At 48.0% G+C, this 23,427-nt stretch overlaps 1 protein-coding gene across 4 annotated transcripts in view; it reads left to right on the top strand.

The window, feature by feature from the left end:
• Positions 1-23,427, top strand: part of SH3GL3 (SH3 domain containing GRB2 like 3, endophilin A3) — a 789,999-nt gene that overhangs the window by 429,026 nt on the left and 337,546 nt on the right. For all 4 annotated transcript variants that reach the window (XM_069624999.1, XM_069624997.1, XM_069624998.1 and 1 more), the window contains exon 7: positions 22,388-22,491. In XM_069624999.1, the coding sequence (XP_069481100.1) occupies positions 22,388-22,491 (104 nt within the window). The remainder of the gene's footprint in view (positions 1-22,387; positions 22,492-23,427) is intronic.

Genomic DNA, 23,427 nt, shown 5'->3' on the forward strand with positions numbered 1-23,427 from the left:
AAAAGTCAAAATCCTCCTCGGGCGATCACCATAGATCGACCTTGAGTCGAGAAGCGGAGAAGCGTAGGTCAAGTTCAGAAAAGGCAGGAACGCCTCAGGGACCTACACAACCACCACCGTCGTCGACGGCAGGGCAGTCGTCGACCCGTTCTCTGCCACTGACACAATTGGTCTCAACTATTCTTGGACCGCAGGCGGTGACGGCAACGATGATGACGGGGCCAGCTTTAGCCTCGTCGACTGAGATTCCGCAAGAGGCCTGGCGACCAGAAGTATTCGACCCGGTTTTGCCGGTGACCGTCGGTGTCCTCGGGAGATGAGGATGTGAGAGTAGCTGGCCCTGCAGACCTCGGGTTACGAGGAATTACCAGGCCTCTCTCTGGGGAAGCCAGCATTCCGGGGTCTACCCCTCTTCTCAATCCGTAGTCACTCTTGTCGCTGGAGGTTTTATCCACGTTACAAACTTTGCTGAAGACATTGGACGAGAGGCTATCTCAAGCAACTCTGGCCAGGTCGGCCTTCGACGAACCGGGCCCATCTCGTCGGCCACCTCCGTCAACCCCCACGGCAGTGCCAGCGGGTGAAGACCTCTCAGCTGCACGCCACGAGGAGGGAGAACTAATAGATTCGGACTCATACAGGAGAACCTTATCGGATGTCTCACTTTCCCCCTCCAGGGATCCAACCTGGGAGTCTGAGGTGGAATTAGAAAACCAGAGAAGCCCGGCTCAGCCGTCTCCCCCAGACGACATTGGGTCATTTCACGCCAAGATGGCCAAAGCGTGTGCAGAATTCGGGTTGGCCCAGGAAGAGGAGAAAAAGGACTGCTTTATTTTCGACCACATGGGAAAGAGAAGAAGGTCAGTGTTCTCTGTACCTGGATCATGTGTGGCAGGAGGGGTTACAGACCATGCGTCACCCTTTCTCAGAACCGGCAATAAAAGGTCGCCTGGAGAAAAAATGTAAGGCCCCAGAAGCTACCCCCAAGTGTCTGTCCTCCCAACCAACCCCTGACTCGGTGGTGTCAGCGGCAGCGGCGAGAAAGGTGAGGGCTCAGCACAAGTGCACAACCCCCCCGGAAAGTGAGGCCAGAAGACAGGATGCCTTTGGCAAAAAGGTGCTGTCGGTAGGAGCAACCACAGTGAAAGCGGCCAACTCTCTGGCTATAGTAGCCAGATACGTCAGAGAGATGTGGCACCGACTGCCACCTATGCTGGAGCATCTTCCGGAAGAACATCGTAAAGCGGCGATGTTACTCATCATAGAAGGTGAAGAGGCCTCCAATCATGCCATATTGCGGTGGACCTCGCAGAATCGGGGTTTAAACAGGTGAATAACGGTGTGGTTCTCCGAAGACAAGCATGGCTAAAATGCAACCAATTTAGACCAGAGGTGCAATAGAAGGTGCTGGATATGCCCTTTGAGGGAGACCTTCTGTTCGGCGAGAAGGTGGACGAGGCCCTGAAGGGCATGAAGGAGGACTCGGACACGGCGCGTTCCTTGGGTGCCCTCCAGAGTGGTCGAAGTTTCAGGTCTTTTCGTCTCTTTAGGGGAGCATTGGGAAACTCCAGATTTCGGCATCGAGAGAAAGATCCTTCAGTAGACCGGCGTACCCCTCCCAGGGATACAGACGGGCTTCTCAAGCGGCAAAACGACGCCGGGACTACCAGACCCCCAGGAAGAGAACAGGTTACTCGTCGTCGACGAGAGATAAGCAGACCAAGGACCAGCAATGACGGGCATCGGAACGTTCTGGGAGGCAGAGTATCGTGCTGCATCGACGATTGGGAGCAAATAACAACGGATCAGTGGGTGTTGGACACAGTAATATACAGACATTCCCTGCAATTCAAAAGCAACCCTCTGCACATTGCACCGGTATTTGTAGCTCAACCCCATCTGAGCATGTTGCAGCAGGAAGTAGCACTTATGCTACAAAAAGGTGCTATAGAATTGGTTCCTTCGTCGCAGAAGGGTCAAGGGGTTTATTCCCGATTCTTTGTGGTGAAAAAACCAAACGGAAAATGGCATCCCATTCTAGACCTGCGCGATCTCAACAAGACGTTGAAAAGCCTAAAATTCAAGATGCTCACGTTCCAGGAAGTGATCGGTCAGTTCAGGAAGGGGACTTTCTGGCGTCTCTGGACCTGCAGGACGCATACTTCTACATACCAATGTGTCGGCGACACAGAAAGTTCCTAAGGTTTGTGGTAGGACGGACTCACTACCAGTTCACAGTACTTCCTTTTGGGCTGAAATACTCTCCCAGAACGTTCACGAAATGTTTGGCCCCGGTGGTGGCCTGGCTAAGAAGGCAAGGTCATCATGTGTACCCGTATCTCGACGACTGGTTGGTGAGGGGGTCCTCCCCTATGTCGACTCACACAAGTTTGCAGGCCACCATGCAACTCTTACAACGGCTGGGGTTTGCGGTAAACTTCGAGAAATCATCGTTGACACCGTCGAGAAGCTTGGTGTTCCTGGGCACGCAATTCGAGACCCAGTCAGGGTTAGTGAAGCCATCCCTCGACAGAATCACCAAACTCAATCGATTGGCAGGTTGGCTGAGAATCAATACCAGACTATTAGTGAGAAAATATGTGTTGATTCTGGGCGCTATGGCGTCCTGCATTTCTCTAATGGCCGCCTGTTCATGAGGCCGGTTCAAGAGTTTCTGGCGGACCGGTGGACGCAGGCCCAAGGGCTCTGGTCGGACAATCTGACCGTCGACAAGCTCCTACTAGCTCTTCAGTGGTGGCAGAGCTTTCAGAATCTATCCAGAGGGGTACCCCTACAGGAGCCGGAGTTTCGGCTAACCATAGTGACGGACGCATCCCTGACAGGATGGGGAGCACACATGGGCACTCTACAAACGCAAGGTCGTTGGTCCCGGAGGGAGTCACTCCTGCACATCAACGTTCTGGAACTGAGAGCAGTGCGCTGGGCCTTGAAGTCTTTCCTGCCGCACATCAGAGGGTCCATAGTGAGAATATTGACAGACAACACGACGGCGATATCACACGGTCCAGAACCCTTTCCACCGAGGCTCAGAAGGTGTGGCATTGGGCTCTGAAACACGATATATCCATCGTAGCTCATCATTTCCCGGGAGTAAGGAACGAGCAAGCAGACTCACACAGCACCTTCCCTCCGTTCCCTCTTATAAGGAGAACTCTGCAGTGGATACGCAGGTACAGGTGCCGGGTCATCCTAGTGGTACCGTGTTGGCCAAGGCAGCCGTGGTTTTCCGACCTGCTTCACCTGTCAGTAGATAACCGATAACGTTCCCGAAGGTTCCCAATCTCCTGTCCCGGGACGAAGGAACAGTGTGGCATCACAATCCAGACAGTCTCAATCTCACAGCTTGGCTCCTGACTTTTTGGAATTTGGTGCCTTGAGCATTTCGTCGGATTGTCAGAGAATCCTGCAAGCAGCACGGGCCCCTTCCACCAACAAGTCGTACGCGTGTAAGTGGAGAAGGTTCTGTACGTGGTGTCAAGGACAGCCGGGAGTGCAACCTCTAAGGGTAACTCCGGAGCAACTTCTACCGTATCTGCTACACCTGGCGAAGAGCGGATTATCTTTTTGATCAATAAAGGTACACCTGGCGGCCATCTCTAGGTTCACAAGGAGGAGGCAGTCGTCTCCCTTGTTTAGTGACAGGCTGGTGAAACACTTCATGAGGGGTCTGTTCCGAACATTCCCGCCGGTTAAACGTTTTCCACCAACGTGGAGTCTTAATGTGGTGCTAGCAGGGTTAATGAAAGCACCCTTTGAACCAATGGCCACATCGTCGATGAAGTTCTTGTCATGGAAATTGGCTTTTCTAATAGCTATAACATCAGCTAGGCGGCTCTCAGAATTGCAAGCATTGGTTGTAGACCCGCCGTACTTAAGGTTCTTTAAGGACAAAGTGGTTCTGTCAACTAATCCTCGTTTCATTCCAAAGGTTCCTATGGCTTATCATAAACACTCGTCCATTGTCCTGCCTACCTTTTTAGCGACCCCCTCATCGGCTGCGGAAAAAGTCCTCCATACCTTGGATGTGAAGAGAGCTCTAAAATTTTACCTTCATCGGACTCAACAACTTAGATCTACGCAGCAACTCTTCAATGCATATGGTCCATCGGCAAGAGGAAAAGCAATTTCAAAGCAGGGACTGGCCCGATGGGTCTCGCCGACGATTGCCTTCTGTCATTCCAAAGCGGAAAAACCGCTACAAGGGCGTCCGAGAGCTCATTCCACAAGGCCAACTTCATCTTCGGCGTTGTGGGCAGGAATCCCGCTGGCAGACATTTGCCAGGCGGCATGGTCAGTGCCTCACACGTTTACCCGCCATTACTGCCTCGAATGGCAGCATGCGGACGAGATACAAATGGGAAGAGCAGTCTTACGCCATCGGTTTCAATAAGGTAAGCCCTTTTCAGGAAGGATCTGTACTTATTTTAGCATATGTATATATGGACGTATATATGTATATGTATATATATAGATATTGATATGTGGATGTACTTTTGCGTATGTATAAGTTGGCAGTTTTACGTAAGCATGGTTCGGTATACGTATGCTTAGGAGGGTGCCGGATTGCATTCACACCTCCCCTTTTCAGGATCACTGCTGTATATTCTATTCTAAGCATGTGAATCCATGAAAGATCCAATGCTGGAGAAGGGAATAGTTTCTTACCTGTAACTCCATTTCGAAGGGATTGTGTCCTCCAACGTATTCCTTATCTATGATATTTGTATCTCCAGCTTGCTGGCCTCGGAAAAAATGGTTTCCCCAGTAGAGGGCGCTGTGCGTCGACGTCCGTCGAGTAGGTGTTCCTCAACAGCCACCATATCGACGCCGACGTCATCATGCCTATAAATGGCCACGCGCAGCGTCCGTTGCTCAGTTCCGTTTTTTCCGCGCTTCGTGTGCTCAGTTCGTCAGTCGAAATGTATTCATATTTCCTCGAGAAAACCGACTCGTACTCGATGGCTTCCTCCTCCGACCCGACGACTCCTCGGTCCGGTTTCAAAAAAATGCCGAGACTGTGGGAAGAAAATGTCGTTGACGGATCCTCACAGGATCTGTTTGTGGTGTCTGGGAATCGAACACCAGTGTTCGGAGTGTAAGGAATGCCTATCCAAGACGGCGAAAGCCTTGAAGGAGCGTAAGGGGAAGCTCGAGAGAGGTAAGTCAGTTTTAACTTCCTCGAAAGTTTCGGCGGTAGAGTCGAGACATTCGTCTCCTCACCGTCGAAAGCATTCTCGGGTCTAGGTCTCGAAGTGGCTCCCACCACTCTTCGAGGTCTAGACACTCGAAAAAGAGACGTAGAAGATCTCCTTTGTCGTCGTCTTCTAGTTCCCCTGAAAGAGTAAATTGCCCCACAAAACACAGCTCTCAGGCTGAGTGGGAGGAATTCAGAAAAAAGATGCTAAGCATCTTCGAGAAAGCAGCCTCGACCCCCTCGAAGTCAGCTGAGGGTAATACCCCGGGTGAAAAGCCCAAAAAATCTAAACGCCGCGAGTCGAAACACCCGTCGAAAGAGTCGACCCGAAAGCGCCATGAGCCATCGGGAAGTAAAGCATCGTCGACGCCATCATCGAAAGCCCCTTCGAAGCATAGATCGGCGCCATCGACGCCGTTATCGAAGGGTTCTTCGACGCATCCATCGATCGAGTCGACGCCGACATCGACGCCGATAAAAGAAAAACCCACGGCTACTCCACAGCCAACGGTTACACCGAGAGCCTCCGACACGACGTCGAGAACGTCGTCGACATCCTCGAGCAGGGTTCCGATCCTCTCGAGTTCTTCGAGGCCTCTTCCAGTTTTCTCGAAGCCTTTGTCGGCGCCTTCGAGGATTTTTACATCGGCGTCGACGACATCGACCTTTTCAAGGCCACTGATGATGGCTCCCTCTGCTTTAGAGATGGGTTTTATAACATTTCATAGGCCAGAGCATCCCCCCTTAACTTCAATTTATGAAGAAAAGGAAGATTCTGATCAAGAAAGGCCTTTTGGGCTGCAGAGGACCACATCACCTGAACCAGAGACTTTTGCCTCTGAGGAAAGAAGGTTGAAAGACCTTCAGGATGCATTACAGGAAGCAAGTGGCCTAGACACTTCCCCAGAAGTGGAATTTGTCAAACCAGACCCAGGGGAACATGCTGAAACCCCTTATAGAACCCTAATGTCAAGAATTATGGAGTTCATGGGTTGGTCTGCGCCTTCACCTGTTTTTCAACAGGATGACCTCACAGATATTCTGGATAAAGGTCCACAGGAGGATCCTGTGGTTCCCTTTCATTCTGCTTTACAAAGAAAGATTTTAACTAACTGGGAAACTCCTGAAGTTGTCCCTGCGGTTAACAAGAAGTTGTCAGCGAAATATAGGGTATCTGCTGCTGACCCTGAATATCTAAGCACCCTACTCCAGAGAGTCTGGTGGTCCAGGCTGCAACTTCATCAGGCAGTACATCTGCATACCCCACTGCTCCACAGGATAGGGATGATACAAAATATGATGCCATGGCTAAGAATGTCTTCTCGGCCTGTAGCATGGCTTTAAAATCTATTAATGCGACTTGTACGCTCGCTAGGTTCAGCCACACTCTTTGGGAGTGTGCTTTATCAGCGTATGACTGCCTCCAGGAAGGAGAAGAAAGGGACGCATTTTTAAATATCATCAGAGATGGTAAAGATGCAATGTGTGAGTCCCTTCAAACTGGCATTGATTCTGCTGACAGTATCAGCAGGGCCATGGCGGCGAGTACCACAATCCGCAGGCTAGCGTGGTTGAAAAAGTCCGGCTTTGCTTCTGACGTACAGGCCAGACTTTTAAATATGCCCTTTGACGGCTCTTCCCTCTTTGGTAAAAAGGCGGATGACAGTTTGGAAAAACTGCAAACATCTAAAGCAGCAGCCAAGTCACTAGGAGCTGCAATCCGCCAAACTAATTTTCGTCCCTCAGGATCCTCTTGGAAAGGAAGGTCCTTTCGCTATTATTTCTCATATGGAAGAGGCAGAGGACGGCCGGCTCAAAGAGGCCAAGGAAAATTTACCCGTGGTGGACGGGGTAAAGGAAAGAAAGCCGCATCAGCAGGAGCCGCTTTACCTTCGGCAACTGCATCAGCCGCTCCCAAACCACTCTGAGGTCTCCCATCACAAGACACCTGTAGGGGGCAGGTTAACTCACCATCTGACGGAATGGCAGGCTATTACGTCAGATGCTTGGGCATTGGAGACAATTGCCCAAGGTTACTGCCTACCTTTTCTAGGCATCCCTCAGAACCATCCACCGGGGAACAGCTCTCTGAAAGTGCCGGATCCGCTCCTCTTGCAGGAAATTGTAGACTTGCTAGAGAAAGGTGCCATAGAACCGGTACCTGTAGCGGACAGGAACAAGGGCTGGGACACCCCCTACTTTCTCATACCAAAGAAAGACGGAGGACTGAGACCCATCCTGGACTTACGAGAATTGAACAAGTTCCTCAGGAAGGACAAGTTCAAGATGGTAACTCTCTCTCAGATCCTTCAGGCCCTCCAGCTTCAGGACTGGTTGGTATCTCTGGACCTTCAGGATGCTTATTTCCATGTGCCAATCCATCCCAAGCACAGGAAGTACCTGAGGTTCGCAATTGGCACCTCTCATTATCAATTTCGAGTTCTGCCATTTGGGCTGACCTCCGCCCGAGGGTCTTCACCAAGCTAATGTTGGTTGTGGCTGCAAGTCTAAGGAGGGAAGGGATTCACGTCTACCCCTACCTGGACGATTGGTTGATCAGAGCAGTTTCTTCGGAACAACCTCGGATCCAACTAGATTATGTCTGCCACTTCCTTCACAAGCTGGGCTTCTCCCTCAATTTAAAGAAGTCACAGATGATACCATCACAGAGACTCCGGTTCATTGGAGCAGTCCTGTACACGTCCCTGGGAAAAGCCTCGCCACCAGAGGTGAGGGCTCAAGATATTCTGCAGATGGTCACCAGGTTTCAAAGTGCCCAACGTCTCCCAGCCTACGACTTTTTGAGGTTGCTAGGCCTCATGGCATCCTGCATATCCCTTGTGCCAGAGGCTCGCCTGAGAATGAGATCCCTTCAGTGGGCACTGAGGACTCAGTGGTCACAATTCTCAGGGAGGATGACAGATCTCCTCCGGATTCCGGACAAGGTAGCCCACGACCTTCAATGGTGGGCCTCCCCAGAGAACATCTTGAAAGGAGAACTGTTTTGGCAACCATGGCCGGAGATAACAGTAGTCACAGACACCTCACTCACGGGGTGGGGAGCCCATGCCAACGACTTGACCATCAGCGGTCGTTGGTCTCCATCGGAGTCCAGACTACACATCAACCTGTTGGAGCTGAGAGCCATCAGACTGGCACTGAAGGCTTTTCTGCCCTCTGTACGGGGGAGAAACGTCCTGATAATGACGGAAAATACAGTGGCCATGCACTACCTCAACAAAAGAGGAGGCGTAGGGTCACTGCCACTGTGCAGAGAGGCGATGCAGCTCTGGTTTTGGGCAATTCAGGAAGGAATCTCTCTATCAGCAATTCACCTAGCCGGAGAGAAGAACTTGACAGCGGACGCTCCGAGCAGGCAGAACATAGTCTCCCACGAGTGGGAGATAGCTCAGGAAGTCCTTCAATAGATCTTCGCTTTTTGGGGAACCCCTCAAGTGGATCTGTTCGCCACCAGTATCAACAGGAAGTGCGACAGATTTTGCTCTAGAGAATTTCCCCCGAGAGGAGCTCTAGGAGACGCGTTCGTAGCGGACTGGGAGTTCCCACTTCTGTACGCGTTTCCTCTGGTCCCTGTCATTCCTCAAATGATCAGGAGGTTGAGAAGGTTTCGGAAGACCATGATCCTAATTGCCCCGGATTGGGCCAGGAGAACGTGGTACCCGGACCTTCTGGACATGTCCATCCATCCTCCAATTCGTCTAGCGTACAGAGAGGATCTTCTCTCGCAGAAGGGAGGTCAGGTTCTCCATCCAACCATCAAGACCCTCAACCTTCACGCTTGGTATCTGAAAGGTTGAGGTACAAGGATTGGGACCTTCCAGATGACGTCATGGAGGTGTTGCTTTCGGCCAGAAGGCCAGCAACTAAAACTCTATACCGCTGCCGTTGGAATAAATTTTGCAGCTGGTGCAGAGAAAAGAATATCGAACCCTTTTCATGTGGTACACCTGCGGTGTTATCCTTCTTACTTTATTTGGCAAATTCAGGCCTTCAAGTTGGCACTATTAAGGGCTATCTCGCAGCGCTATCGATCTTTAAGCGCACTGCAGAAGAGCCGTCGTATTTCAAAATTCCATTGGTAATACAATACCTGAAAGGTCTAACTAATGTTTACCCTCCAAGACCATTCCAAGTTCCCTTATGGGACTTAAATCTAGTTTTAAACTTCCTAAAGGGTGCTCCTTTTGAACCACTCCACTTCTGTTCATTGAAGTTTCTCACCCTCAAAACTGTTTTATTGGTAGCATTAACATCTGCTAGAAGGGTTAGCGAGATACAAGCCCTATCTTGTAAACCTCCTCATACAATTTTTCACAAGGACAAAGTCGTTCTACAGGTGAAGCCTAACTTCCTCCCAAAGGTAGTTTCTGATTTTCACATTACTCAGAAGATTACTTTACCTTCATTCTATCCTCCTCCCCATCCGGGGAAAGAGGAAGAGCGACTACACAGGCTGGACCCTAAGCGAGCCTTGAGTTTCTATATCAGTAGACTTGCTAAAATTAGACAAGCAGACCAACTCTTTGTAGGTTACGCAGGACATAAGTTGGGATTACCAATAACCAAACAAACCATCTCCAGATGGATTATTTTAGCCATTCTGGAATGCTACAAACTGGCAGGGAAAGAGCCCCCTCAAAATCTAAGGGCTCATTCGACCAGGGGTATCGCAGCCTCCTCAGCTCTTCAAAGAGGGGTACCAATTAGAGACATATGTGCGGCTACCACATGGTCGTCCGCACATACCTTTACCAAATGTTATAGCCTGGATTTCTCCTCTAGTCAAGAGACTAGATTTGGCAAAGCTGTGTTACACTGTGTTCATTCTTAAAGAGTAATATGGCATCTCTTACTCCCGCCTCCAATCACATACCACTGCTATGGGAGTCTATCATAGATAAGGAATACGTCGGAGGACACAATCCCTTCGAAGAACAAGTTACTCCTTACCTGGTAACGTTCTTTCGATGGGATGCTCCTCCGACGTATTCCTTATCGCCCCTCCCATCCATCCCCGCAGTAACATTTCCCTTGTGGTTGCAGCTTACGCTCCTTCAAGGGTAGTAACCATTCATGCAATAACTACCTTACTCTACAAAACGGAACTGAGCAACGGACGCTGCGCGTGGCCATTTATAGGCATGATGACGTCGGCGTCGATACAGTGGCTGTCGAGGAACACCTACTCGACGGACGTCGACGCACAGCGCCCTCTACTGGGGAACATTTTTTTTCCGAGGCCAGCAAGCTGGAGATACAAATATCATAGATAAGGAATACGTCGGAGGAACATCCCATCGAAAGAACATTACCAGGTAAGGAGTAACTTGTTCTTCTCCAGCATTGGTATCTTTCATGGATTCACATGCGCCCGCCGGCCTCCCCGGAATGCAATGTACTTGTATAACTAGGTTTTCACCACATTCGGCTTTGAAGGGGTCGAAATCTGAAGGGAGCCGCGGGGGCGGGGCATTTATACCGCTACGTCCTAGTGGGGCATATGTGGGCGGCCCCAAACACGACGTAGATAGGAAACAAAAGTGTTGGAAGTTTTCCTATGGGAAACGGCTTTATAAGTGTACCGAGGGTTCCCAGTCTGTCGACGGGGAATATTCTAAGCATGTGAATCCATGAAAGATACCAATGCTGGAGAAATGGAGTTACAGGTAAGAAACTATTCCCTTCCCTGCTTGTGACCCTCTCTGGTCTCAACATCTTACTCCTTGTATTAAACTTACATCCTGGAACTGCTGTTTCCTCATGTGTTTTGCCTCATTCAGAGTGTGCTTTCGTGCTCCGTCTTTTATCCGTGTGGGTAAGTGTGATGGAAGTCAGGTGTGTGTAATAATCCATAATTTCCTGACCATTGTCACTCATGGTGGGCTGTCCGTGAGAAAGTGTTTGTGTCGGCTAAGGGGGGGGGGGGCTTGTATTCCTAGGTATCCTACCTGGTGGGTCGGGGAAAAAGTGTTATAGAGAAGGGGATAACGTATCTCACCCTCCGGTGTCCTACTTCCACTCCCTGAAGACTCCTCATCCAGGTGATCCTCCCGCACTGGCCCACCCCACAGGAACTGGTTCCAAAAGCGATGGCCGTCTCCTGGCCACCTGGATGACAGATCCCCGGGGACTAGCGGGTGAGCAACCTTCAGGTTTCTCACATATTTTGAGGTGAATTATTCTGTTATTGCCTCCAGGACAGAGAGGGTGATCTCCTTATCCTTAAGCAGGGAATCATTGCACTTCCATCTCCTTCACCCCTTGAAACTCCCGCCCCTCCCCCACCGTGACACGAACCAAATCATAGTCTGACCACAGAACTGGGCCCACCTGAGACTCCGAAACCCAGCTGTACAAGAAGCTTTCCACCAGGATGTAGTCTATCCTTGAGAATGAGTTGTGCACCCTTGAATAGAACGTAAAGGGAGGGTCCCCCTGAGCTTTGAGGGGGCAGAGAATCCACTAAGCCCAGTTCCTGATTGACCCTTGAAAAATCCTTTGAGAACCCAGCCTCCTGCTGGCTCCTCTTTTGTGCCCCCATCCTCCTCCTGTCCCGAACAGGGTCTAGGACCATGTTAAAGTCCCCACCAACTATCAGGGAGCCGCCCACAAACAGTCGGAGCTCATCCTTGATCCTCTCCCAGAAGGGAACCTGGCCCTCATTAGGACAGTCCACTACCCCTAACGTCAGCTGATTCCCCTGGACATGCCCTTTTACAAACAATTATTGTCCCTCTGGGTCTCTGAGAACTGTTTCCACCTCTAAGCCCAGGTCCCTGGAGATCACAATGGCCACTCCCCTCTTTTTCATCATGAAAGAGGCATAATATACCTCTCCTATAACCCTAGAGCACAGACTTTGCCCCTACCCAATACATTTCCTGCAGGAGAAGCACATCTAATTTGGTCCGTGTAAATTCCCGAACCTCCAGGGAGCATTTTGTAGGAGAGTTAACCCCTCTGGCATTCAAGGAGCCCACCACCATCTTCTTAAGTAAACTATCCTTTGGGGCCTAACCACCTGACTCCTTTCATCCAACTCAGGAAGGGCCCGCCTGTTGCCCCACCCCACCATCTGTCTCCCAGAGACCTACCCAACAAGCGGCGTCTGGCCAGGGTGAATCATGAGAGGTCCTGGAATATTGTGATGGAGGCCCCATTATAAGAAATAGTATCTATTTTCCTGGCCTTCGAGAATTCTCGCCTTCATAGCATAATAGTGAAAGCGAACCAGGATCAAGCGTGGCTCCCGACCTCTCCCGCCAGCTCTATGGGCTCCGTCAGTGGTAGGCTCATCTGTGGCGTCACCTCCGAAAAGGAACTTGACAGCCGCTTTCACTTCCCGGACTATGTCCCTCTCATCTCTCCTTCGTTCTCTGGGAATCCAGAGAATCTAACATTGTTCCTCCATTCCCTATTTTTGATGTCATCCAATTTGAGCGCTTTTCCCATCTCCCGCCTCTCCACCTCACAGACTTTTATCAGAGTGAGCTTCCAGAATATCCACAGAGAACTGGTTGGACTCCAAACCTTGCACACCGTCTTCCACGCTGTCCACCCTTCGATCCAGTTTGTCCAGGCTTTGACCAATGTCCGACCGTATGCCCGGACCTCCTCCAGTAGAGTCGCCATGTCCCTTTTTATGTCCACTGTGTCCGGGGCTGGATCAGCCATGGCAGTAGATATCCCCCTCTAGGCCCCCGACTGTGACCTCGTGTCTGAACTGCTGTAGGGCCTCCTTCCAGCTCATCTACCAACGGGACCCGGCAGCACACTCCTCGACTCCCTGGGGCCCGGCACACCCTAAACCACACTGCCAGGCTGCAAAGGAGGAGCACCAAGAACCAGCAGCCGCCCGGTATCCACCAAAAGCCCCCTTCTGCACTTCCGGGCCGCCAGACAACTCAAGTCCACTAAACAGCTCTGATCGCTGGCCCGATCCTTCAGTTTTAGCACCCCCAGTGAGGTACGTGGTGTGTTTGCAGCCCCGTCAGGACAAGAAAAGGCCAGCTGAAGCAAGGAGCCGCTCTATTCCGACCCTCTGCTCCCAGAGAGTTGCTCCTTCTCTCCGGAGCTGTGCTTCCTTACGGGTCAGATATAAACACCACAAGTCTGGTTCCCTGTTTCCCCTGTGCATACACTCAGCGTGCTCCTGGATCAGGCTCTTAAAAGCTTGTGGTTTCCATGTCCACCACAGGCTTTATTCCTTTGCACACCCAGACCCTCCAAAAAAGTCTTGGCCCCTCAGGGTGCCTCCAGCCAAAGGTCTGCAGCCCCCCCGTCAAGGGGACCCCCACCTCAGTGCACCCAAGCCACGGGCAGTCAACTGGAGGCCGGGAGCATGGGGGAGATGCAAAGCGATGCGTCGCCGTCTGTCCACTGGGCGCCCAGCACTCACTGTCTCGAACAGGGATGAAGTCTCCGCCCTCTGTGCTTCTGCTGCTCTGGGCACGCCTCCTTCCCTGCCCCCTAGCGTCAGCCCTCACCAGGCCTCGCCGCCTCCTGGTATCTGCATGGCAGGCAGGCCGAAAGTTGTTTGCGCTGCACTCCCGGTTCGCTCGCCCGTAGCTTCTTTATACTTAGGGCTAGAAGCCCAAGATTTCAGGTGGATGTGCCTCGGGGGCTCAAGCTTCCCGTAGGGCATCGGGGGGGCATTATTTCTGCCACTTGGGGATTTGGGGGGCTCAGGACCCTTCAATGCCTGGCAACGGCAGAGCTACGCAGTAGAGGTACTGCATTGCGCATCCCCTGGTGGCCAATCGGAGCTTCCATATTACATGGAATATTGCTGATTTTTATAGTCCTATATTGCTTATACTTGTTGGTTAGATGTACATTAAAGTACCGCAAGAAGCATTGAAGTTTCATAAAAAGTTGCTTTAGACAAAAACTTCAGAAGAGCGGTTTAGTCAGGAAATTGACTAGTTTGAACTTTTCACTCAAAATGTTTTTTGATTTGAGACTAGTGGCATTAGTATTGAAAGGGGGCATTGCCGAGGAAAAATGCAGTAGGACAAAACAAAATGAACAGCCAAAAGAATTTCATGTTGCATAGTATGTGTACGTGAAAAATGATGGAATGTAGAAGCTTTTTTATTGATTGACGAAGGCTAGATCTTATAATCCTTTTATCGGCCTAGGGTAGTTAGTGGACTTTATCTTGCTAGCAAGCATATATGTATTTGAAGATGGAGTTCCATTTTGGCACGCAGAAACAAGACTACATTCACGCACTTGCCAACGGCAGTACAAGCCTTTGTTTATGTAACTCTCACACGTAACACATTTCCAGGCTTGCGCAAGTTGATCTAGCTGCAAACCGAGCTTTGATGACAGATTGGAAGTTTAAACGAGATGAAAGCACAAAACTCTGCAGATACCATTCAGTTGGTTTAGGGGGTGTTCTGGAGGTTGGCTGCTTTCATGTAAGAAGGCTATTGTGGTAATTGGAAAGTGAAATAACCTCCTTCAATCATACATTGTTTTGCTGTGCTCAGAGTGCAATCCCTATGAAATTCTACATAATGTGAGGCACAGGGATGGGAGAAGTTAATGCAGGATTGGGACTTGCCTGAAGTAACATGTTTGTGGTGAACCAGACTCAACTAAGATGTGCCATGTTAACTTCATGTTTTTGTTAAATAAAAAGAAAACACCTATCCAGCCCTACTACTATGAGGGAGGTTCTCTGACTATCCAACTAAAAGTATGGGTGCTCGTCAAAGTCCAAAAGAAAAAAGTCTGTAGTCCAAATCCTATTTTCCCCTTTCAATTCCACCGGAGTTGGGAGATCCTCCTTCTCCATCCAAGCTCTCAACTTCTGGAATTCTCTTCCACTCAGCATCAGCCGCGATGAGGACTTCCTCTTCTCTAGGAAGGCCCTCAATACCTTCATATTCCGTCCAGCAACCTGACGAACTTTCCCCATTTCACGATTGCCTTCATGACACCTAGGCCTTGATGCTGTCAGTGCCCCCCCAGTATATTCTCCTGAGCAAGTTAGAGTACTATTTCAGAGAAAACTGGATGATCAGATTACTCAGCTACATCAAATGCAAAGCGCCAACTGATGTTCAAGGCACATAGTTGTACACCACTTTGGTGGACACCAGCCGCAGGCACGGCCTCCCACCCACAAGCATTTGCATCCAGAGTAAAATATGAAGCTCAACATATCTGCATGAGAATGCAACTAAGTGCTACAACAAAGAATTCAGCCTAGCTGGACACATGTCAAGTCTCTCGTACTCGCACACTCTCCTGACACTGCTCAGCACCCATCCACATGCCCGGACATCATGGGTAGCTTAGTGGGACTTGCCTATCCTACCCAACTGCCTATTTTGGCCAAATCAATATATAATGTATCAATCAATAGATCAAATCAAATAAATAAAATCAATAGATAATATATCAATGCGTCATTCTCAACTAACAACGTCCCAAGTAATTTGAAAGAATCATGGGTTCTACCCTTACTTAAAAAAACAAACATTAGACCCATCCATTCCAACCAACTATAGGCAAATCACTACGGTGCCATTCCTTCTGAAGATACTTGATAGAGTAGCGTACCTTCAGATAAAACAATACCTTGAAACTAATCACCTTTTAGGTGCCCGTCAATCAGGCTTCAGGCCACAACATGGCACTGAAACTGCACTAATTGACCTTAAGACACAAATTGAGGATCTTACGGACAAAGGGAAAACTGCTTTGCTACTCCTCCTCGACTTGTCAGCCGCCTTTGACTTGGTAGATCACAAAGTCCTTTGTAAACACCTTGCCTTGGTGGCTCACTTCTCTAAGGACGCAATAGCATGGGTCCAATCATTCCTCAACAATAGAGCCATGCAAGTCTTTTCCTCGTCAGACTCGGCAGACCCAATTCCCATAACGTGTGGCTTCCCACAAGGTTCATGCGTCTCGCCAACCATGTATAACATCTTCACGAAGCCGTTGTTTGACAAATTGGACAATCTGGGTGTCACCTACACAAATTATGCAGACAACACCCAGATCCTCATACCCCTATTGGGCAATTACCTCAGTGACACGGCTCTCGTGAATAAAATCTACCTCCTCATTCAGACATGGATGGCCACTCATGGCCTCTGCCTGAATGACGACAATACCAAACTTCTAATTCTAGGAACTAAGGCCAATTATTCCTTGTTCAACATTAATGGCAATACCATCAAGGTTGTAGGGCAAGTAAAAACTCTAGGTTTCTACCTTGACTCTACTCTAACCATAAACAAACAAGTCAACTCCTTAGCCTCCACATCAGCTTACACCTGAAAACTAATCGGAGGCTGCAGGGCATACCTCTCCCCACCCAACTGCATCACCTTAGCTAATGCCCTCATACTTTCAAGACTGGTCTACTGTAATGCACTTTACTTGGGAGCCAACAAATACATCCTAAACAAGACCCAAACCCTTCAGAATAATGCCTTAAGAATGGCACTAAATATCCCAAACTAAGCGCACATATCTGAGCTCAGACTACAAAACCATTGGCTGACAATCTAGGACAGAATCTTGCTCAAAACAACTTCCCTGACCCACAAATGCTTGAACAACGCTGCCCCCCAATACCCCACTAACCGGGTAGTCTGAAAAACTACCAACCGCCCGACCAGAACTGCCAACTCATTCTGCCTCAGTGTACCACGTTTCACCTTATGCAAATCTGGCGGCAGAAGCTTCCCAGTTATGGCAGCCCAAACTTGGAACTCACTCCCACCTTCACTCCGTGCCAATCAAACTTACCCCAGCTTCAGACGCAACATTCAGACATGGATCAGAAACAATGACGCTCACCCTAGAACCTAACCATAATAAAACCACAGTATCTAACATGGCTGGCCCCTTCATCCCATCCTGTTACCTACGTATCCTGCTTACTCTGTTCATGTATATATTCTTAACCTTGCTGCAGTACAAACATTGTAACTGTAAACTGCCGTTCTCTAGTGCAATCTTTGTAATTTTAATCTTCACTAACATTACTCATTGTAATATTATGTGTGGTGTACGTTGTAACTCTGTAACTCTGTAACTAAGCCTAAAGCCTGCTTGTACTGCTTGCGCCCAGTTACCTTCAGGTTTGGTGCGCTATACAAATAAATAAACAAACACACAAATGCACACATGGATTCTAATTCTTCTGACAATTTTCCCATACCTTGGACTTCGGTCCCCCCAACTGTGTTCCCACCCTCAAGCGTGTTGAGGCCATACTAATGGGATAAAGGCACTATATATTATTGTTAAACTACCACTGCTACTACTTAGAAAATGGTAATTTAATAAGTTTCCACAGCAAAGAGTGTGTGTTGTGGAAGATGTGGGCCACACTAACAACCAACACTTCAATAACATCACTCTCTTGTGTTACCTGTGATAAGGTCACACACGGGACATCTCTTTCTTGTGTTACCTGTGATAAGGTCACACACGGTAGGTTAGGGGATTAGAGTGGGGGATCCTGGAGGCCATGAACAGCCACCTAATCCATAGTGCTAGGCCCATTCCACCCCTAGCCTCACTTGTAGAAAATCTACAATCCCCCCAAAGAATCCTGTGGTGGCTCGTAGAGCATACAATAGATTACAAAAGGGGAAGTTGTATGAGGACGACAACTTGCTCACAGATGTAAAACTGTGGCGCTCCATGAACCAAAGATTAAGCCTCATAAATCTTGTCTGTCAGAGCGATACAAGCTGCAGATACTGCCCTTAGCATATTTCATGGATATTGCCATTGTGACGAATCAATGAATGTCGTCCCTTCTCCCCTAGGGGGAGACCTTTCCCATGTGGCCAGGGTGGTGCAGCCACAGTTCAACAGTCCCTCTGGGGGTGGTAAAAAGGAGGAGGATCACATGGGCGAGGAAATCCCTTATGGGATTAGGGACAAACATCCCCTAATATTACGGTATGCTCACCCATCACCTGACCCTAGACCCCTTCCTACAATCCTACAAACAACCCCTTCCTTAATAGGCTCTTGAATTGTTGTCACTCTACCCTTCCCTTAGAAAGTACTGGGACAAGTGAAGATCATTTTCCCAGTACTGGGACAAAGAAGAATCCCAGTGACTCACAAGGGAGTCCTAACATCAGTACTGTGACGAGAGAGAGAGAGAGACGCGTGGAGGCATGAGGATTACCTTTTAAGAACCACATTGAGCAGTCTAGTGTTTCCCCAAATCCTATTGGACAGAGCCAGTATAAAAGGGAAGAGACTCAGGAAGTGTGAAACAAGCCCTCCCTGGAGGAGCAAGAATCCTGTGCTGTAACAGAAGGGGCTATGGATCACTATACCAGCCAGAGAGAGGGGGAATCCTTGAACCCCATCAGTTTGTATGGAACTGGGAGAAACAGGAAACTCTCTCACTGGAGAAGCTCAAACTCGGGCACAGCTGAGACACAAGAGAGATAGCCGTCCCCTGAAGAGGGACAACAGGAGCTATGAACGGGAGCAGCTGACGCGAACCGCAAGGGAAGCCTGAACCAGCGGAAAGAGAGAACCTGAGCGTGATCCATTAGGAGAGTGCTACTCAGGTTGCTGCAAAGTGAAACCTGTCTGCCTCCCAGGGCCCAGTGTACCACAGAAGGGACAGACCACGTAGCTGGGAAAAGGCATCAGACTGCAGAGCTGCTGTGACCCCACTGGATGCCCGAACGTGACCGCAGCCTCCAGAAGGGACAAAGCTGCCCGGGAACCGGTGGTACCTCCAAGAAGAAAGCAAACATGTACACAGGTTGTCCTTAAGCTGGTAGAGGTATGGAGAGCAGAACTGGAAAGAGAGCGCCTGGGACCCTGAAGCAAGTGAAGGGCAGTTGTATTCTTGGCAGGAGAGTGAACCAAGCAGATACAAAGGAAGAGTGCGAGTCCGGGACCCTCACCCAAGAAGGAGAGGGTCTGGGACCCTAAAGCAAACGAGAGAAAGTTATATACTTGGCAAAAGAGTGAACCAAGCAGATACAATGCAACAGTGCAAGTCTGGGACCCACACTCAAATAAAAGGGCAAGAACAAGAATGTCTCGGACCTTTAGGATAAAAGAAGTGAAGAAGGAAAAGGGGTATACTTGGCAAAGGAGTAACTCAAGCAGACGCTATGCTGTAGTGCGAGTCTGGTACCCACAACCATACGTGAAATCAAAGTTAAAGTGAAAGAGGGTCTTGGATCCTGTGAGTGAAAGAAAGACAGCCATTAATGTATACTGGATTGGCAGGCGAGTGAACCAAGCCATTGCGAGTCTGGGACTCACACCCACATGGAAGGTTGAGAATGAGAGGATCGAGTACCCTGGAACTGACTAAAGGAACCTTACTCTTGGTAGCAGACTGTACCAAGTTGATAGGATAAAGAAGTTTGTATTCAAGACCTGTTCCCTCCTGGATTGTTTAGATACATTATGTAAAAAGGGGAGAAGGTCTCAGAAGCCTACAAGAACAGAAATAGGATTAAAAAAGCAGACTAGGGGAAAGGAACACAACCCTAAGATCGGGATCCTACGCTAGGTAGCAGAATGTGCCAAGCTGGCAGGATATATGAACTGTGAACTCCAGAAACAGTTCTTGGTAAATTATCCAGTAACCAGAGATAACAAGAAGTCTAGGGGAAAGGAGCACAACTCTAGCATTGGAATTCTGTATTTTGAAAAATTATTTTTGCATCACATTATTACCAGCGAAACTGAGAACTTTTCTGTTGATTGAAAACACCAAGAACACTATTTACTTTGAGAAGAGCTCTTCCTTGCACAGTTATCTTAGATCATTAGTGTTAGGGACAAAAGTAGGTTTTGGGACAGGACAGTGACAGACTTTTTAAATTCGGACTTCCTGACAATTTCACTTGTTTCCTGGGAATCCCCTCTTAGCTTTAGGGATAGAGAGGCCTTTTCCAACACCTTCTTATTTAATAAGTCTTTACCCCAAAACATGCCACCATTGTGTCCGAGCCTTACTTCTGCACCCTTACAACATGAACCGTGCTCAGCCAAGATCATTGTTGTCATTAAAGGAGTTGGGGGGGGGGGAGGGAAATCGACTAGCAAGTCTGTTAGCCCTCTACATAGTCTTCTGCACCTGGGACTCCTGAAAAGAAGAGGATAACTGTATTGATATCTACATTGGGCAGCTTTGCTCTTTCAACCAGAGTCAGAGTGGTGGATTTTGGAGCTGTGCCATGCCCAATGGGACCCAGGTAAGTGGGGCTACAGGGGGAGCCAAGGCCTCGAACATCCCTGTGATCCTCCTCAATAAAACCAAGCTCATTGGATAGAGCAACACTCCCCAGTCCAGGCACCCCAAAATTACAGGCCAGGCACCCCAAAACTGGTCCTACTAGAAGAACTCTCTCTCCTAAGCATAATGCTACCTAAAAATGGGTCAACCTAAGGGGTGATACCAGTGGGTGGCAATGGGGAACATTCAGATGCTGAGCCCAGTGCCAGGACACAGCTTACATTTGTGTGGCTGTGAACCCTCTCACAGTACCTTCTGTATCAGCTCCTGTTTTTAGTAATACATGCAATTCTCCATGTGTCCAATGGAAGGCAATGGATCCAGCACACCCATAATACAGGGCATTTACGACCCCCCAGCAACCTCTCGGACAATGAGGACGATTCACTCAAATATCTGGGTTTTGGCTTAGCACATTTTTGTACACACTTTCCCTGGAAGGTGACAGAGCTCATCTTACAAACCAAACAAACACCCGTTTTGGGACTGTGTGAATGTATGATATGCTATTGTGAAAAATGACTTTTGTTATTTTATTATTATTTTTTTTTTGGTTGGCTGATAAATCAACCTTTCAAAATTTACAAAATGTTTCAACAAACAAAAATTACTTTACAAAAGTAAATTAAAATTTCATTTTAAAAGAAAAGCGCTGAAACCATCAAAATTTCCAACGTGAGGGAGAATGTCCCCTTCATCACCCACAGTCATAATACACATCTGCTGTTCGATTCACGATGCAACCAGTGTGCGACTCCACTTAGCTAAGCTGGAATTACAGCATTGACAAATTGTACTGGTGCAAACTGTTGGAAGTCTTTGCGTTGGTTAAGAGATAAGTCCATATTTCATCACTAGAACGTAGTGATAGAAATTGACAACACTTATTAAACAGTCTGTTCCGGATTAAGGTCAAAGCCGGACAGTCAACCACCAAGTGGCACAACGATTCAGGTTGAAGTGGATCCTTACAATATCGGCAGTATGTGTCATCTTTAGAGATCAGACGTCTCCTGTCTAAGATCTGCCTCGTCAGGCATAGATTCAACCGAATCCGTAACATCTGGGATCTTACAAAATTGGACAGGCATTTAACTAAATAAGGTTCCATGGTACGTAATCTTTTATGGGGAGACAATATTATTCCACCATCCACATATTCCGAGCATTGTTTACGTTAATGGATCCAGTCAAATCGATGCAGTTTCAATTTAGCTTTTGTGGGATTCAATAAAAGGAGTTCAAGAGAAATGTCAGTGTCGGTTAATGCTTCTAACACACAATCAGTCAATTTTTTTGGGCAGATCAAGACCAGACGTAAGTAAGTGTTTTGCAAGAATGCCCCCGACATTCGGAGAAGTGGCGCCTATTATACATTTTCTGTACAGAGTGCAAAATTTCCACAGCACGTGGCAGTACATAGAGATGGTTCCTAATTCATAACGAAGTAAGGGTAGTGGAGTACATTTGGGAAGACTTAATACAGTTTTCCAAAAATAAGTTTCAAATGGTACAGATACGGTAAATTCACACTAACGCATATATTAACTTTTTCCCAACAGAAAGTGGTTCCAATTATTTGTTATGGAGCAGAAACAGGACAACCAAAACCAAAATCCTTTTGGGACCATTATGAAGCATATTTTTGGAAAAACGACTTTTGGCTTTACCAATTTCTGCTGCAAAATACTGTCTGAAAACAAGCAACCCTAGAACCAACTTCATACGTTTTGCGTCATCTAATCCAATTATATTTGTTTCATGATGTCTGGATTATTGTGTTTAGCAGAATCTGTTTTTGCATGTTTCTGTTTATGGAAGGATTGTTCCATTGTTTTCATAAATCCACATTTCTTATCCGCAAATGTCTGCTTCTTTTTCTGCAGGTCGAGCAAGTAAGCCAGCTGACGGTATTTATTGAAGCGGCTCTTGATTACCATAGACAGTCACTGGAAATCCTGGAAGATCTCCACAACAACTTGCAAAACCAGTAAGGCTAACCATAGCAGACAGGAGTACAGTCAGAGATTAAGCTTTACTCCATATATTGTTCACAGGTGCTTCCCTTTAAATAGAAGACTGGAACTGACCTGGCTATCCAAAAAGGGCAAGCACACCCATGTCTCCTCGCCACACCTCAAAGAAGTCACTTTTTTTCCACCTGATCGAACACTTCTTACTATCCAACACATCATTCAAATAGTTAAAAAAGGAGACTTGCACTTCTACTTTCATGCCCACAAACTCTGCAAATACATGCTGAGGCACACAAGGAGACTGGCCTTTCTCTTCTATAGGGTCATTGCCACCACACCTCTCCGGAGTGCAGGAAAAAAGCCAAGAGGATATAAGACACTTGCTTGAGATGATTCAGTACATGGTGGCGGAGATACCGTTCACAGTAACAAGTGAATGGCTGGCATAAATAGTGCTGGTATTAGAACACGTGGGTCTCTTGTGATGGAGTCGTTTTTAGTAGGGAGTTAAGCTTCAGTCCTTTACCTGTTCATGTAGTACTTGTTGGAGCTTTATCCCCAGAATCATATTTTATTTTTAACCCATATATTGGGTACAGCTTGTCTAGCAGCAATACAAAGTCCCAAACATGCCGTTGCCAAAGTGCGCAATTAACCTACCATTTCCTTTTTTGAACTTTCAGCTGAGATGGTCCCTTAAATGGCAGTTATTTATTGACTACTTCATCATATTCCTTTTTTGCCTAGTGTCTCTGAAATGAAGTAAGAGCTAAATATCCATGGAAACAAATGCACAACAACACTATTTCCCTACAATTGTTATTGTGGCTGATAGGGACATTATATTTATGACTCCCTGAATCGCCTTGAAACACATTGTGTATAGGTACATCATAAAAACCCAATAAATACATTTAAAAAACCCTAATAAATCTAACTCTTGATGGACA

Source organism: Ambystoma mexicanum, chromosome 11 (genome assembly GCF_040938575.1).
Source record: "Ambystoma mexicanum isolate Mex_15411 chromosome 11, UKY_AmexF1_1, whole genome shotgun sequence".
In the NCBI taxonomy this organism is placed as follows: Eukaryota; Metazoa; Chordata; class Amphibia; order Caudata; family Ambystomatidae; genus Ambystoma; species Ambystoma mexicanum.